This window comes from Armigeres subalbatus, chromosome 3 (genome assembly GCF_024139115.2).
Source record: "Armigeres subalbatus isolate Guangzhou_Male chromosome 3, GZ_Asu_2, whole genome shotgun sequence".
Taxonomy (NCBI): domain Eukaryota; kingdom Metazoa; phylum Arthropoda; class Insecta; order Diptera; family Culicidae; genus Armigeres; species Armigeres subalbatus.
This window is the reverse complement of record NC_085141.1, coordinates 300,397,370-300,416,293: the sequence shown is the minus strand read 5'-3', so window position 1 is coordinate 300,416,293 and position 18,924 is coordinate 300,397,370. Positions and strand designations below refer to the sequence as shown.

The following is an 18,924-nucleotide window of genomic DNA, read 5'->3' as shown; positions in this document are numbered from 1 at the left end:
ACAAAACGCTTATTAGACCGGTAGTTCTCTACGGACACGAGACCTAGACGATGTTCGCGGAGGACCAACGCGCACTTGGAGTTTTCGAAAGGAAAGTGCTGCATTACTGACTGTCGGACTGTAATCCGGTAAAAATGGTTCTCGACAACTATCCGACGGGAACAAGAAGACGAGGTGCACAGCGGGCAAGGTGGATGGATCAGGTGAAGGACGATTTGCTGACCCTCCGCAGACTGCGTGGTTGGTGACATGCTACCATGGGCCGAGCTGAATGGAGAAGACTTTTGTGTCCTGCACAGGCCACTCCGGCCTTAGTCTGGTAATAAAAATTAAAATGTACTGCGAGGAATTGGCCATCCGGAAGATGTTCCCTGTCGTTCATAATTTGAACACAACGATACGCCGCAAGACGTCAAAGGCCCGAAAGGGTTGCTGGAAAACCTAAAATCCAAATCCTTACCTTAGTTGATTTCTAATAAAAAAATAATTGTGAAACCAAAAAATCTGTTTGAATTTTTCACTTGCCTCACTTGTGGGGTAAGTGAAAAAATAATTTTGAAATAGGATTTTTCAATATAAGAACATATATTTTATGCAAACGATTATTATATTGAATAGAGCATATTTAATCTGTTGTGATGCTTTTTGAAAGCACTGGGCATCTAGAGTGCCAAAATCATAATTATTTTATTTCAAAATTTTTGTACTTCATATCAATATTTTTGTTGCTGAAATTCAAAACTATAGAGAAAATCATTTTATCAATGCACTAATTTCAACGTGTTTTATAAATCAACATTCGAGGCGAGCCAGCCTCGGGCTGAAAGTCTCCCTAATAAACATATAAAAAAAAAGAAAAATCAACATAAAAAATATTCGTATTTATTAACCTTAGTAAGATGTTGGGGTCAATATGACCCAAAACGAAACTTCAAAGTAGAATAACTTTTTACCTGATAATCCAATCGTTCTGAAATTTCTTGACTTTTAATATTTTGTGGAAATGAAGCATCTGACATGAAAAAAGTATTTTAAGGTGCAACAGGAACGGCCCCACAAAAAAAGTTACGAATAAGATGTTAGGGTCATATTGACCCAGAAATGTAAATGCTTATAAAACAGTCAAATTTTAACCGAATTACAAAGTTTATATACCGTTCGAAAGATAAACTCATCAATTTTGTGGCTATGTGGTGATATGCTGGTTCTGGAGACAATGGCCACCGGGAAACGACTTCCACGGGGACCTTGTCGGTCATATAAGAGGAGCATAAAAATCGCTCCATATATGCCATTCGATCGCTAATTCTTCATAGATTCTCTTAAAACGGTAATGTATGGTCCATGAGAGGCCTTCCAACGAAAGAGGCCACTCCTGGTATATGCAAGGTGCCCCCGGGGAACCCGCAGGAGGGGACATTTCCGTTTTTAGCACCAAAATACGCCGTGCGGCGGCTCTTTCGTCATGATTTTCCACCAAACAGATGGTTATGCGCTTGAAATCGATAAGTGACCACATTGGCCACTCCTGGTACATGCAAGGTGCCCCCGGGGAACTTGCAGGAGGGGACATTTCCGTTTTAGCAACACAATATGCCGTGCGGCGGCTCTTTCGTCATGATTTTCCACAAAATAGATAATAATCCGCTCGAAATCGATATGTGACCACATTGGCCACTCTTGGAGCCTATGAGGAGCCGTCGGGGAACCCGTAAAAGGGGACATTTCCATTTTTACACCAATATAAGCCGTGCGGCGGCTCTTTCGGTGTGTTTTCCCACTAAATAGATGGTCGTGCGCTCGAAATCGATAAATGACCACATTTGTTACATTTGGAACCTATGAGGTTCCTCCGGAGAACACGTAGAAGATGACATTTCCATTTTTACACCAACATATAGGTAACAAATAGGTGCCCTCGAAATTGATTATTGACATATTTTCCACCCTTATAACCTATGAGGTGCCCCCCGGGATCCCGTAGAAAAGTACATTTCCATTTTAACGCAAAAATATGCCGTGCGGCGGCTCTTTCGTCATGGTTTCCCATAAAATAGATGATTATGCGCTTGAAATCGATAATCAGAAATGCATCCTGAACAGAACATGAGCCAAGAGCGTGCTGTTCTTAGTTTTGCGTGGTGTTCTTAGTTTTGAACTCTGAACACTGTTCAGTGTGCACTGGGTTGGTACGCAAGCAAAACGATCATGGTAACTAAGATTCCTTTGATTTGGAACTATGCAAAAACGTACGAGCATGCTTGATTTCTATCCGTAAGATAACCAGATGTTCCATTACCAGCCGAAAAATGTGTAGCATGCTGTCACTTGAATTTGTTTTCCTAGGATACAAGTAGCTAAGTTAGGGCAGTGCTCTTGAACAGTGTGCTGTGTTAAAAACGTTTTGAACACGAACACGCGTTCTCGTGTTCAGATGCATCTCTGTCGATAATTGACCACATTGGCCACTCTTGGACATTTCCTTTTTATCACCAAAATATGCCATGCGGCGGCTCTTTTGTCATGATTTTCCACCAAACAGATGGTTATACGCATGAAATCGATGAATGACCACATTGGCCACTCCTGGTACATGCAAGGTGCCCCGGGGAACCCGTAGGAGAGGACATTTCCGGTTTAGTACGAAAATATGCCGTGCGGCGTCTCTTTCGTCATGATTTCCCACAAAATAGATGATTATGCGCTCGAAATTGCTAAGTGACCACATTGGCCACTCTTGCAGCCTCTGAGGTGCACCCACCAAACAGATAGTCGTGCGCTCGAAATCGATAAGTGACCACATTGGCTACATTTGGGGGGTCCGCGACGTTAGGCATAAGTACGTTAGGCATAAGGACGTTAGGCATAAGTACGTTAGGCATAATGGACGTTAGGCATAACGGACGATAGGCATAATGTACGTTAGGCATAATGGACGTTTGGCATAATTCTGCCTTCTTTATGTCATGGACTGTTCTTTGGGTCATTTTATGCCTAACGTCCATTATGCCTATCGTCCGTTATGCCTAACGTCCATTATGCCTAACGTACTTATGCCTAACGTCTGTATGCCTAACGTACTTATGCCTAATGGGGTATACCCTACATTTGGAACCTATGAGGTTCCCTCGGAGAACACGTAGAAGATGACATTTCCATTTTTACACCAACATATATATCTCCGGGGAACCCGTAGAAGGGGACATTTCCATTTTTACACCAATATAAGCCGTGCGGCGGCCCACCGAACAGATGGTCGTGCGCTCGAAATCGATAAGTGACCACATTGGCCACATTTGAGACCTATGAGGTTCCCTCGGAGAACACGTAGAAGATGACATTTCCATTTTTACACTAACATATGTCATCCGTCGGCTCTTTCGTCGTGATTTTGCTCCAAATTGGTGCCCTCGAAACCGATTAATGACATATTGTCCACCCTTAGAACCTATGAGGTGCCCCCGGGAGCCCGTAGAAGAGTACATTTCCATTTTAACACCAGAATATGTCGTGCGGTCGCTTTTTTTGTTATTTTCTATCAAACAGATGGTCATGTGCTTGGAGTTGATTAGTGATATTGTCTACTCTTGGAACCTTTTAGGTGCCCTGCGAACCCGTAGGAGAGGACATTTTCATAGTTATATCAAATGTACTGTGCCGCTTGATCGATTTAGATCACATTGTCTACCCTGGCCACAAGTCTTCAAGAAGTTGGTAATTCGCTTGAAATTGTTCTTCATTTGAAATGAATCGACTGCTTTGAGCGTGGTTACAGCGGCACACTAGGAGTTAACTTTCTGAAATCAGTATGGCGAAAGGCATCTAAGGTTCGATTTCTCAAAATTAAGCACTTTAATCGAAAAAATATTTGGTAGGCGTAGTAGCAGACACCATCCCTCATAACCGGTACCAAATAGTTTTTCATGAAAAGTTCCTAATTTTGAGAAAACCAGCGTTAGATGTCTTTCGCCATACAAATTTCTGGCGATTAACTCTTGCTGGCTATTTTGTGCATATACTATAGCGCCTGGATGTGGCTGCGGCGGGTAGAAAATCAGCCACTGCCAATAATTCATTGAGTACTGAGTCAAATCAAAAAATAGTTTCTGGGCTACTGTGATGATTCCTTCGAACAGCTCTCCAAGGATTTTCTATTCCACATCTCGATATTACCATTATTCGATGGTCCCTTCAATATCGACTCATAGAAGTTTGAGATTTTCACCGATGCCTTGGACAATGATATGAAAACGCAACATTTTGATATAAAAAAGAAAATCTCTCCTTCTGTGTGACTCCTGCGGGTACCTTGTAGGTTGTAGATATTAAGTTTAGAATGAATGACCTATTTGATAGAAAAAAAACAAGATTAATCTAGGAAGTGAGTGCTAGTAATGGACCCCTTAAGGGCGAAAATTTGCTTCAATTGCTTCGCTAGAGTCAGGCTCATGACATATTGCCATTCTGTAGCACCAGATGACAAGTAACAGTTATCAGCAATGCGTTTCGTACATAAAACATGCTAAACATTCATTTTTACCACTAAAATAACTATTTAAAAAAATGTAGCCAGATTGCCTATTATGGCCATCCCCGGGACCATAAAACGCAACATAGAGTTTGTTTACATACGTATTATGGTCCCCTCCATTTGATTTACATGTTTCAATTCCACATGTTCCTGTTGCCTGTTATGGACTCCCCTAGTGTGCTAGTAATGGACCCTCTAACGTATTTACTTTTACAAATTAGTTATTATTACTTAATTTTAGTATCCCAAGCCAGAACAATTGCATGGAACAACTACCCTGATATGTGAAGCAACTTTATCCAATCAAAAATTTGCAGGAAATTCTTTATTACAGCGTTAACTTTTGGTTCAGGGGGTCCATTATACGTACGGGGTCCATTACTAGCACTCACTCTTTAGTGGTGATGGTGAATTTATCGTTTGTTCAAAAGGGTTGAGAAATATATAAGAAAAGTCTAATATAAAACTAATAGGTAGATAGCTCTTACTTTTCATATTTGTTTATTTGCATTCTAAAATTTCCTGTTGAACGCAACTTATTGCAAGCCAATCAGATGAGCATAAGTGCCATAAAAGTGATTTTCCCATGCAGGTGCTGAAATTAGTATTTTGGCCATAACTTTGGAGCCCATAGTCCGATCTGGCCAATTTTCAATAGGAAACAATAGGGCAGGATTTTGCGTCGAATGCTATTTATGCGAGCACATCGGTTGAGGAAAAGTTGCTAAAAAGTGAGTGAGATTTTGTGTGCACAGACACTTTCAATGGATTCTTCGCGGAAATGTGGAAAATGTGGTCACTTATTCATTTCGGTATAAAAACGGAAATTTCACAATCTACGGGTTCCCCGTGGGCATCTCATTGGCTCCAAGAGTGGCCAATGTGGTCACTTATCGATTTCAAGCGCATAATCATCTATTCTGTGGAAAATCATGACGAAAGAGCCGCCGCACGGCATAATTTATTGCTAATACGGAAATGTCCCTTTCTACGGGTTCCCCGGGGACACCTCATAGGTTCAAAGAGTAGCCAATGTGGTCAATTATCGATTTCGAGCTGAATAACCATCTCTTTGATGGGAAAACACACCGAGAGAGTAACCGCACGGCATATTTCGGTGTTAAAACGAAAATGACCCATTCTACGGGTTCCCTGAAGGCCCCTCATAGGTTCCAGGCGTTGCCAATGTGGTCACTTATCGATTTCAAGCGCATAATCATCTATTTTGTAGAGAATCATGATGAAAGACTCGCCGCACGGCATATTGTGGTGCTAAAACGAAAATGCCCCATTCTACGGGTTCCCCGGGGGCACCTCATAGGCTCCGAGAGTGGCCAAGGTGGTCACTTATCGATTTCATGCGAATAACCATCTCTTTGGTGGGAAAACACACCGAAAGAGTCGCCGCACGGCATATTTTGGTGCTAAAACGGAAATGTCCCCTCCTGCGGGTTCCCTGGGGGTCCCTGATAGATTCCAAGAGTGGCCAATGTGGGCACTTATCGATTTCACTGGCATAATAATCTATTTTGTGGAAAATCATGACGAAAGAGCTGCCGCACGACATATGTTGGTGTTAAAACGGAAATGTCCCCTTTTACGGATTCCCCGAGGGCACCTCATAGGCTCCAAGAGTGACCAATGTGGTCACTTAGCGTTTGCGATCTGAATAACCATCTCTTTGATGAGAAAACACACCGAAGGAGTCGCCGCACGGCATATTTCGGTGTTAAAACGGAAATGTTCCTTTCTACGGGTTCCTTGGGGGCCCCTCATAGGTTCCAGGGTTGCCAATGTGGTCACTTATCGATTTCAAGCGCATAATCATCTATTTTGCGGAAAATCATGACGAAAGAGCCGCCGCACGGCATATTTTGGTGCAAAAACGGAAATGTTCCATTCTACGGGTTCCCCGGGGTACCTCATAGGCTCCAAAAGTGGCCAAAGTGGTCACTTATCGATTTCGAGCGAATAACCATCTCTTTGGTGGGAAAACACACCGAAAGAGTCGCCGCACGACATATGTTGGTGTTGAAATGGAAATTCCCCTTTTACGGATTTCCCGAGGGCACCTCATAAGCTCCAAGAGTGGCCAATGTGGTCACTTACCGATTTCGAGCTGAATAACCATCTCTTAGATGAGAAAACACACCGAAAGAGTCGCCGCACGGCATATTTTGGTGTTGAAACGGAAATGTTTCATTCTACGGGTTCCCTGGGGGCCCCTCATAGGTCCCAGGCGTTGTCAATGTGGTCACTTATCGATTTCACTGGCATAATCATCTATTTTGTGGAAAATCATGACGAAAGAGCCGCCGCACGACATATTTTGGTGTTAAACGGAAATGTCCCTTTCTACGGGTTCCCCGAGGGCACCTCATAGGTTCCAAGAGTGGCCAATGTGATCACTTATTGATTTCGAGCGAATAACCATCTCTTTGGCGAGAAAACACACCGAAAGAGTCGCCGCACGGCATATTTCGGTGTTAAAACGGAAATGTCCAATTCTACGGGTTCCCTGGGGGCCCCTGGTAGGCTTCAAGAGCGGCCAATGTGGTCAATTATCGATTTCAAGCGCATAATCATCTATTTTGTGGCAAATCATGACGAAAGAGCTGCCGCACGACATATTTTGGTGTTAAAACGGAAATGTCCCCTTTTACGGGTTCCCCGGGGGCACCTCATAGACTCCAAGAGTGGCCAATGTGGTCACTTAGCGATTTCGAGCGCATAATCATCTATTTTGTGGAAAATCATGACGACAGAGCCGCCGCACGGTATATTTTGGTGATAAAACGGAAATGTCCCCTCCTGCGGGAACCCCGGGGGCACCTTGCATGTACCAGGAGTGGCCAATGTGGTCACTTATCGATTTCAAGCGCATAACCATCTGTTTGGTGGAAAATCATGACGAAAGAGCCGCAGCACGGCATATTTTGATGCTAAAACGGAAATGTCCCCTCCTGCGGGTTCCCCGGGGGCACCTTGCATGTATCAGGAGTGGCCTCTTTCGTCGGAAGCCCTTTCATGGACCATACATTACCGTTTCAAGAGAATTTATGAAGAATTAGCTATCGAAAGGCATATATGGAGCGATTTATATGCTCCCTTTTGTGACCAACAAGGTCCCCGTGGAAGTCGTTTCCCGGTGGCCATTGTCTCCAGAACCAGCATATCACCACATAGCCACAAAATTGATGAGTTTATCTTTCGAACGGTATATAAACTTTGTAATTCGGTTATAATTTGACTGTTTTATAAGCATTTACATTTCTGGGTCAATATGACCCTAACATCTTATTCGTAAGTTTTTTCTAATATCCGAAGAAGGTTAACAAGCAAATCAACTTGTGCAAAAGATAAACTTGGCATGTTAAAAAACGTTTACTCTCGTTTGTTGAAAAGGTTCATTATTTCATGTTTTACTCATTCAACGCATTGATTTGAACTGTACCATTTGCGGATATACGTAGATGCATTTTTATTTGTCTGACTCTAGTCTGCATTAGAGAACTGAGAATCCTAAAATCTGCTGATCACCGAGGTAATTTCGACAAATACCTATAAACAAGAAATAAAATCATTGCTGAATGAGTATTCCTTCACCCAACCGGCGGATGTTAGATTTTCTAACAATTTTGTATACGAATCTAACAAAACCTGTATAAGAATTGGGCATATGCGAAATTGTTAGATTCTTATACAAAAAATGTAAGCTCTCAAACAAATATTGTTAGAAAAGCTTACAAAATTGTTAGTTTCTTATACAATACTTGTATAAGAATCTAACAATTTCGCATATGCCCAGTTCTTATACAGGTTTTGGTAGATTCGTATACAAAATTGTTAGAAAATCTAACATCCGCCGGTTGGGTGATAGCTTTAAAAGATGTTTGGCAAATGAAATAATTTCTTTCAAATTTATGACATACATAATTTTGAGTATCGGGTTTCGCTTATCTTTATTATATAATCAAAATCTTTTTGAATTTTTGAATCACTGCAATATACTGTCATGTTTCCAGTGTGAAACACTTTATCTTCAGTAATATAATACTTAACACAGACACACATAATCTCAACATGGTAAGCATCGCCTTCCGTAAGGAGCCTTTTCGAACTAGCTGTTATACGCCTTAAAACCGTAAGTATGCATCTAACGTCTATAAATCGCTCACCGACGTAACAAACTGAAACACTGTTGTAATATGTATAATAAAGGACTGCTATTACTTCTTTTACTTCTTCCCATCTAGAAAACAGCCCACAGGGAAAGAATGTCATTTCCATTCTCGAAACACAAAATCACATTCAAGTTCGCGCCCGTTGCGAAGCAATAAATCAAGCTGTTTTATCTAGCTGTAACTAATATAATCTTAGAGACTACATCGTCGCCGCGGCTGTAGGTGCGAGCGACTAACCGTAACTTCGTTTCCGATGCATACGGACGGTCACGGCGCCCGGTTTGTGGCAAAAGTGCCTCATCGTCGAGTTCCAGCGGCCCTCGTCGCAGTGGAATACCGATGCCGCCTGCAGATGGACGGGAATTTCAAAGTGTTCGTTGCACTTGATCCGACAGACGGCCCCGTTCGGAACGTACAGGTCGTTGGAGCTGGTCGCGATCGGTTTCATCTCGCACGCGAACCGACCGTTGTTGGGCGGGATCAGATAAGTGCAGTCCGACGTAGGCGGAGCGTCGCTGTCGTATGCGTAATCGTCGGAGACTTCTGCAATTAGATAGACGATTTTATGAGTTGTTTTCTTGAATGAATGAATTAATGACATTAGCATACCATTATACATGCAGTACGGTTCCTCCCCCTGCCAAGTTTGCTCTTCACTGCACTCGACAAACGCGTTCTGTCTGCTCAAGTAGCCACCGTTTCTGCAGTGGAAGGTGCACCGCGATCCCCAGATGTTGCCCAAGTCGCACGCCACTTTGAGATCCTTGTTCTTGGTGTAATATTTTCCACACTGTTTCACAATTACTTTATATCGCAAATCACAAGTCTGCACTACCTTTCCGCTGCGCTTGTTGACAATCTTGGCAAGGAACGAAAATGGGCCGCCGCCGTTGGAATGGGGCAGGATAAAGTTCAGCTTGGAACCGAACAGCGTTTCCAGTTCGTACAGGTCACGCGAGATGGGCTGATTGCGACACGTTGTCAACATTGGCGGTTCGATCAGTACACCGTCGAGGCCTTTGCGTGCGATGGCAGTTTTCTCGGCGGGACACTTGATGCAGAGCCCGTTGACAGTGGTCGATTTGAAGCCCGGCTTGTGGGAGCGCCGACCTGCCACTGCTACCGTTGACCAATCGTTGTGCTGCTGTCGCTGGTGGTGATTCTTGTGCGGTTTCTGTCGATAAACCTGGGGAAGGGATAATCGGAGAAATAGTTGCAATTTAAATATTAGTATTCTGCTCGGATTTGATCGATTAAATACAAGATTGAATATTAATGGCGCCACAAGCAGCATGGAGTCAAGTGTTCTCAACTGTAGTTATTTCTGTGCGATCAGGGCTGGTAGCGAATTACTTTTTAGCGAAATGTTTCAAACTTTTTTTTTGCATGTGGTATTTAAATCCAATGTACCTTTCTGATTATATGTATTATTATCGGGGTACGGCTTCAACTCCTACTGACGATATTCATTCATCACTTACTACCAGGGAACCGACATTGGATTTGCTTGTTTCCGTCATCGTTTAGTCTTTTCTGATAGTAAACATTTACAATAGTGATAGTTTGTGATGACAGCTATTACGGATCTAAAATCCAAATGTCTATATGCAGTTAATGTGAAAGTATGTACTGCAAACATGGTAATGTTTGTTCGGTTTCAAGTCCAATTGCATCCAGCGGATACCAAGCAGATTGTCCTTATGCCGCTCAGTATGATTTGTGCTGCCATCGCTACCAACCCTGTCATAGAAACAGAAAACTGGTTTCGTAAACCTACCGTGGTATCCAGTTTGGCGGTGTATGCCAAGGTCCTATTCTGGTTCGGCTCAAGAAACGTTCTTCCTCCCTTCGGTAGCATTACTGACCCACTCTGAACGTGCTCGTACGTATACTGGGTCTTACCGGCTCCACCGTACCTGTGCGGGCAGACCAAGGAGGTGTCAACAAGATTGAACATTGATTAATCACCGTTGTTAGACAGTCAATAAGTGTCGGTCGTTGCCGTATAAATCGATTATTCGATAAAAATCTTTCCTTCACTACTCAACAACTTGGCATTAAACTGATTGCGTGATTTACTCCAATCTGTAGCTGCTAGATGCAATGATTATTTATTTACGCTCTTAACGCAAAATTATACCGCCGTACGGTAGGACTATTAGGAAGCTTACCGATCCGCTGATTTAGAGTTGGCACTCATCCGGACGAGATCGTTGTTGCCGCGACCGGGGCTAACGGCGCCACCGCTGCTGTTGTTGTAGTTGCTCCTGCTGGTGCGACCAGCTCGACCGTGATGATTTATGTGGTAAGAGAGATTCCTGTCGTAGAAGCGAACAAGAAATGCAAGATTCAGAAATGAATGCATCAGTTAGGATCGCGATGGTGCAGGCAATCGCTGCGCAGCCGTTGATAAATTGTTTCTGAGATACCATGTATGTCTTATTATTATGATACTAATTGCTAATCATGTGTGATGTATATGATGGCTATGGTATTTTGACTGCGGATTCAATTCTATCGATTCGAAAATACGATAGTTTTAAATTTCAGCAACCTGACATTAAGTTATTAGCTTTTGAATCAAGTTATTGCACACATTCAAACGTTGAAGAACCGCTAATTGGTCTATCTGTACTCAAAAGCTAGTTCTTTTGGAACATAGCCGTCTCGCATGTTCATTAAATACTTCCACAATTGTTAACTGGGTGGTTTCTAAGCCGAGTTACCATTTTTGGATACGTATATCATGAGGCTAACACGATGATACATTTGTGCCCAGGGCAGTCGAGAAAATTTCCAACCCGAAAATTTTCTAGACCGGACCGGGAATCGAACCCAGCCACTTTCAGCATGGTCTTGCTTTGTAGCCACACATCTTACCGCACGGTTAAGGAAGGTCCCTCCAAAGCAGAAAAATTGTAATTTGAGTCAAATTTTGTATGATGCAAAAGTGTGCGTATGAGAGCAAACTATTATTTTCTTAACATTTATTAAGATTTGCCGTCTGTACTTTTATAATCCCAGAAAACTATTTCAAACCCTAAGATATTATTGCTTGTTTCTCGCCATCTGTGCAAAAAACGACCCCAGTGTATTCGAACTAGGGCCGGGCTGGCTTGTGTAGTTCAAAAAAGATTTTCCATTCCACTAGTCCATAGCTGCATGTCGCCAAGCACACAGTCTACTTAGGTTTGCAAATATTCTTCATCCTGACCGTTTCATCTATCTTACAGCGCACTTCGCCTTCTCGTACCCGTCGGTTTGGTGCTGGGGTAATTCCAACATGTACCTACCGTCTTCCAACTGCAGTCTGCACCCACCGTAGACGGTAAGCATCAGTTTTTTAGCAGATTAATTTGAGACTTATTTGGGTGCTCACTCTAGCATACCCTGCGACTCCTCCTGACACACGCTCTGACACACCATGTGGGACTTACTTAGGTTCTCACTTCTGACATGCCATGCGAGGCTGACTTGGGTGCTTGCCCTTAACATACCATATTAGGCTGACTTGGATGTTCACTCTACTCTCCTCTGCCATGCCTCGAGGTGTCGATAGCGATATGTACCAACAGTTCTACGCTACGACCCTCCTACCTCCGGATGTGCAGTCCATACTAACACCTATGCGGTCACTCTTCTGTCACATTCTGCCACTCTTACTTCTCATTCACTTCCCCGTGATCAGCCTGCTTTCGCTCTAACTAACCAATCACAAGTTTGTCATGCTTGTCGACTGCTGCTCGGCGCGCCACATTCTCTGCAAGCTGTAGGCAATCTGAGTGTATGCAGTCGAAACTGCGTTCCCTTTCTCCACCGCTTGGTACATTCTCTGGATAAGGGTATCCGGGGTTGTGTCCCGATCGCAAACGTCTAGCATAGCTCTTCTTTCGACGTCGAAACGAGGACATACGAACAGTATGTGCTCTGCAGTTTCATCAACACCTGGGCAATCAGGCAGCCTATAACCATGGAGCACCTAAACGACTTCGAATTGGCGGATGACGTTGCACTACTCGCGCAACGGCGCTCTGATATGCAGAGTAAGCTCAACGACCTTGCCGATCGCTCCTCCTCGGCAGGTTTAGTCATCAACGTCAACAAAAATCGTTGGATGTAAACACGGTGACTCCTTCCAGTTTCACAGTAGCCGGGCAACCAGTGGAGAATGTTGAAAGCTTCCAATATCTTGGTAGCCAAATGGCGTCAGACGGTGGTACCAAGATCGACATAGGCGCACGGATCAAGAAAGCAAGGGCTGCCTTTGTGAGTTTAAGAAATATCTGGAAAAACAGGCAGATAAGTGAACGCACCAAAATACGAATTTTCAACTCTAACGTGAAATCTGTGCTGTTATACGCTAGCGAAACATGGTGTGTATCAGTGGAGAACACTCAACGGCTGCAGGTGTTCATTAACAGATGCCTGCGGTATATAATTCGGGCCTGGTGGCCTCACAACTGGATCTCAAACAACGAGCTCCATCGTCGTTGTCACCAGAGGCCGATAACAACAGAAATTCGGGATCGGAAGTGGGGCTGGGTCAGCCACATTCTACGGAAACGAAATCTGTAGACAAGCATTAGACTGGAACCCAGCGGGACATCGCAGCAGAGGCAGACCCAGAGGCTCATGGCGGAGAAGCCTCAATAAAGAAATAAAAGAAGTCGACCGAAATCTAACCTGGCAACAGGTTAAAGCGATAGCCGGGCATCGCTCAGGATGGAGATCTTTCAAGTCGGCCCTTTGCACCACCGGAGGTGTACAGGATCCATAAGTAAGTAAGTGGGCAATCAGGGCAGACGGGGCTCTCCGCGTGCCTAAACCTGTGAAGGTACTGCCGGAAGCAGCCATAGCCTGACAGGAATTGTGTCAGATGGAAGTTAACTTCCCCATTGGGTCTCCCCACCTAGCGCGATATGTTAGGTATCAGCCGGTGGCTCCACCTACCTTTAGAAGGGTTATCCCACTCGCGCTATCATCTGGCAACCGAAGTCACCCTGATGCGTTCGCAGGCTCCTATGGTGCCACGTAGCTCGAAATACTCATCGTCCTCCCGGATGACCAGCCCGACTTGCATCATGCTCGCAATCATGCAGGCTGCATCGTGTGATATCGTGCGGTTGGCAGATATAACTCTGAGACACATCAAACGGTACGTGCTCTCCAGATTCCGCAGGTAACTGGTTAGCCCAGGACGGGCCGCCGTACCTAAAAAGACTACTTACGTCTACTGACACACACCTTGGAACTGTTGGACATCATCCTCGATAATGCCGCAACAGCAGTCGAAGCTCTCTTGCAGGCATAGTCGACATGGGTGGCGAAGGTCAGCTTGTCGTCTATTACGACCCCAAGGAGCTTCAAACTCCGCTTTGATGCGATCGCGACTTCACCCACGTGAATCACTGCATGTTGAACCGAGTTGCGGTTATTGACGATAACCACCTCCGTCTTATATTGAGCGAGCTCCAGGCCTCTAGCGCTTATCCAATCCTCCACCGTGCTGCGGTCAGTTTTACATCGGAAATTGACTCCCCGTGGACCTCCAAGGTTACGTCATCGGCGAAACCGACCATCTTAACACCAGGAGGGAACTTTAGCTTCAGAACCCCGTCATACATAAGGTTCCATAATACCGAGCCCAGTATTGAACATTGCGGAACTCCTGCGGTAATAGGAACGCTTCTCTGACCGACATCGGTCTCGTATAATAGCCTGTACCACCGAGTTAATAGCGTCCAACGTGGACTTACACACTTAAAATAAATCACACTTTTCTGTGAAATTTCACCGAAATCTCAACAGCAGAACTGTACGGTGAATAATTTTACAGATTTTCGGTGGTTTTGACTGTTGAACAAAGGAAAAATCGCAGAAAATTTGGTAAAATATTTTCCGAAAAATTCTGCTGTTGAGATTTCGGTGAATTGAAGCAAAATTCACCGAAATCTGTGAAATGATTTAAGTTTGTTCCCTTGCGAAAACCGAACTGATTGCTTGACAGGCCGTTCGTACCCTCTGAGTATGGGGTCAGCCTGTTGATGATGATCCTCTCTAACAACTTGCCCGTCGTGTCTATAAGACAGATTGGTCTGTGCGCCGATGGGTCGCCCGGCGGCTTTCCGGCCTTCGGCAACAACACCAATTTCTGCATTTTCCATCTTTCGGGGAATCTACACTCATTTAGGCATTTTTGCATAGCTAGCCAGAACATGTTCGGGTTCGCTATGATTGCTGCCTTGAGAGCGCTGTTCAGGCCCTGGAGCTTTGTTCGTTACAAGGGATTTGGCTACCGCGGCTTCGTTCGTAACCGGGGCCACCATTTCGGCCGCACCCACATTGCCTTGTACCTCGATAATCCTCTCCAACCTATTCGGGGACCGTATGGGGGGTGAAGAGCTTTCTTTGGTCTTGGCCATTACTATCCTGTAGGCGTCACCCCACGGATTCGCGTTGGCTCCTTCATATAGGTTGTCGAAACACGCTCTCTTACTGCTCTTGATGGCCTTGTTTAAGGCCAGTTTCACAGCTCGAAACACTTCACGGCGGTCCGCTCTTTCATCCTCGGTGCGGGCACGTTCCATCCTTCGTCTAGCCTTGAGGCAGGTTGATCGAAGGGCCGCAATCTCGGGACTCCACCAGTATACCGGGCGTCTGCCATTTCTCGGCAGGGTTTTCCTCAGCATGGTGGCATCGCACGCGCGTGATAAGACAGCTACCAACGCATCCACGCTTAGACCTTCAGTTTTGGTTTCCAGTCCCAGGGCCGCGGTGAAAACTTCGCTGTCGAAGTGATTGGTTCTCCACCCACGGACCTGACAGGGATCCCCGGACCTCAGATGTTGCACGCCATAGTTGATCTTTAAGCTCTAGATGATCACTATGGGTGTAACCCTCGTCCAGCCTCCAGTCCAAGTCTGGTGCAAGACCGGGATTGACAAACGTTACTTCAATTCATGACTCGACCCCGTTCCTTCTGACTAACACAGCGTCGAGCTTCACTAGCGCCTCTACTAGTAGTAACGCTTGACCCCTTCGATTGGTGCAGCGGCTGCCCCACTCCACTGCCCAAGCGTTAAAATCTCTAGTCAGCAACTAGAGCACGGACATGAAATCCGATTCGGAACTCTTCGCGAAAAGGTGACTGTGCCCTGACTATTTAATCTGAGGGCTCCAAGATTCCATTTCACTTTGCCTGGTTAGTTTAAACGTTTCAAAAGTTTTTCCCGTGATCCGCGATTTCTCAAAAGTGAGATAAATTAAAATAGGAGGTAGCTCAGTGAATAACAGTCAAGAAAAGTATTGAAGTCGTGCTTAGTGATGTAGCGTTGCTCTCTTAACCCCTTATCTGTCGAACAGCCGTTCGACGGCTTTATGTTTCGGATATAGGCACCTCGTGAAACAACCGTCGTGAACATCCACCAGGCGAACCGCCGGCCCACATCCATAGGTGGCCGAAGGGGCCGCGCCGTTCATATCGCGCCCAACATCATCCCGCATCTACGTCCACGTGAGTGAGTGATCCCACCTGTGAACCTCCGTAGTGCGAACCGTAACCGGGGTCGTTTTGAATCCCCATGCTGGTCTGCCGTCGAAATTGTAATCACTTCCTCTACTTTCCGCAATATTATTCCCGGTGTTAATGATCATTTGAGCTTATTCCTTTCTGCGATTCTTCGCTGGTAATTCATTGATTGTGAATGAAACCGTTCAAGCTTTCGAGACGGTTGCCACCTAGGTACAAGTAGTGGAACTTCCGATGATGATAAATTGAACTTTTATGGGAGAAGTTCGTCTTTGAAACGTTGCGTTAGGGTCGTGTCAGTAATGTTCGCTCTAGTTGATGAATTTTAAGTAAGTCGGATACTAGGAAAGTGTGGCGTTTAAGCTTCCTGTTTGAATTCGAACAATTTTCGCGAACCCACCGTGGCGATTTTTAGGGAATTTCTGGCCGGTCACGAACAACTTTGCTCGTGCGGCTAGAACCTCTTGGATCGGGTACCGTCCCGTCGTGCAAGAAGTGAAGAAGGCGAATCGCTTTAACCTGTTGCATGGTTATTGGTTAGATTCCGGTTGACTTCTTTCACTTTTTTATTGAGGCTGCGCTGCCTTGAGCCTCTGGGTCTGCCTCTGCTGCGATGTCTCGCTGGGTTCCAGTCGAATGGTTCTTTACAGATTTCGGTTCCACCCCTACGTAACGTGTGGCCGACCCAGCCCCACTTCAGATCCAAAATTCCAACGACGCTTGAGCTCGTTGGTTGAGATCCAGTTGTGCGGCCACCAACCTCGAATTATGTACCGGAGGCATCTGATTGATAAACACCAGCAGCCGCTGAGTGTTCTCCACTGATACACACCATGTTTCGCTAGCGTATAACAACACAGATTTCTCGTTAGAACTAAAAATTCGGATTTTGGGGCATTCACTTATCTGCCTGTTTTTCTAAATATTTCTCGCAAAGGCAGCCCTTGCCTTCTTGATTCATGCACCTGTGCCGATGTTGGTACCGCCGTCTGACGCCATTTGGCTACCAAGATATCGGAAGCTTTCAACATTCTTCTCATATTTCCTGGTGACTGTGAAACCAGAAGGGGTCGCCGTGTTTACATCCAATGGTTAGGTTTTGTTGACTTTGATGACAAAACCTGCTGAAGAGGAACGCTCGGCAAGGTCGTTGACGGTTGCCACCTAGGTACAAGTAGTGGAACTTCCGATGATGATAAATTGAACTTTTATGGGAGAAGTTCGTCTTTGAAACGTTGCATTAGGGTCGTGTCAGTAATGTTCGCTCTAGTTGATAAATTTTAAGTAAGTCGGATACTAGGAAAGTGTGGCGTTTAAGCTTCCTGTTTGAATTCGAACAATTTTCGCGAACCCACCGTGGCGATTTTTAGGGAATTTCTGGCCGGTCACGAACAACTTTGCTCGTGCGGCTAGAACCTCTTGGATCGGGTACCGTCCCGTCGTGCAAATAGCCGCCATCCTAGACTCGTTCGCCACCCAATTGCCGTTATCGATAGGGACGTTGTACGGGTCGGACAGGAGGGCGATATCGGTCATCGACTCCGAGACCGACGGCCAAAACAGCTGCTGGGCAGTTGCACAGTGGTTAAGATTCAGCTGTGTTACTTGCACGGCTTATTTTTATTTTTCTCTCCAATGGGATACGAAGATCCACCCATAACGTGGTTACAGGCATTCTTTATGCTGGCGCAGGTGAGGTACTTTGGTGCCTTATCGCATTCCTGCGCCTTGTGCCCTTCCTCACCACAACAATGACACAGGTTGCTACGGTCTGGGTCCTTACAGTTGTAGGACTTGTGTCCCAACTCTAAGTACCGATAGCACCTGTCCACTGAAGGCGGCTGGAGTTTGCTCACTGGGCATACTGACAACCTGATCTTCAAATTCCCTCGCTCCATTACCTTTTAGACTTCCGCAACAGGTAAACGTACTTTGCCTTATCAGTTCTCACCAACAAGGCCTCGCCTCTATCTTTAGCATTCTTTTCAGTCCCTTGTGCCCCTGGCACAGGCTGGATGGTACCGCCTTGAGACCCGGCAACTTGCTCTTGGTTGGTGTTTTTCGCCTTTTTGGGCCAAGAAGTCACCTTCTCGGATCGACGCCCTTCGGGCTCCTCTGCACCCGATCTGCTCCGTCCAGAAGACGTTGGACTTTATGGTTGCACGTCGTTTGGGTTTGTTCTGAGTGCCTTCGCCGGGTTGCTGCCTGAGCCATTTCGGGATAGGCGCAGTCTTTTTCTTTATTGGCCGTCAGGGCGAAATCAGTCGCCTCTTGGGCCATAATCGCTCCTCCAAGGAAGGAGAAGGCATCGGTTTGAGCACATTTGTCGGCCTTCTCTCTTCCCACTACCCGCCTGATAAACGCATCCTGTTCTTGTCTTGCGACTCGAACAACCTGGCGGAGCATCCGAAGGTTCTGTTTCAGTTCCTTACTGATGTTCTGCCTTGCGTTCACGAACTCGATGATATCATCGAGTTACTGGAAACCGTACATACTCTGGACTCCGCAAGACGCTCTGATCGAATAGAGTTCGCCGCCGTACCTAACTGACAATCTACAAAATGCTCATTAGATCGGTAGTTCTCTACGGACACGAGACCTGGACGATGCTCGTGGAGGACCAACGTGCACTTGAAGTTTTCGAATGGAAGGTGCTGCGTACCATCTATGGTGGGGTGCAG

General features: G+C 45.3%; 1 protein-coding gene across 3 annotated transcripts in view; it reads right to left on the bottom strand.

Annotated features, from left to right (window-relative positions):
* Nucleotides 1–8,473: 8,473 nt before the first annotated feature.
* The window catches only part of LOC134224981 (uncharacterized), a 123,826-nt gene continuing 113,375 nt past the window's right edge, over nucleotides 8,474–18,924 (bottom strand). For all 3 annotated transcript variants that reach the window (XM_062704696.1, XM_062704695.1, XM_062704694.1), the window contains exons 4-7: nucleotides 10,887–11,033; nucleotides 10,493–10,631; nucleotides 9,325–9,901; nucleotides 8,474–9,258 (exon numbers count right to left, since the gene is read on the bottom strand). In XM_062704696.1, the coding sequence (XP_062560680.1) occupies nucleotides 8,948–9,258; nucleotides 9,325–9,901; nucleotides 10,493–10,631; nucleotides 10,887–11,033 (1,174 nt within the window). In that variant the 3' untranslated portion in view covers nucleotides 8,474–8,947. The remainder of the gene's footprint in view (nucleotides 9,259–9,324; nucleotides 9,902–10,492; nucleotides 10,632–10,886; nucleotides 11,034–18,924) is intronic.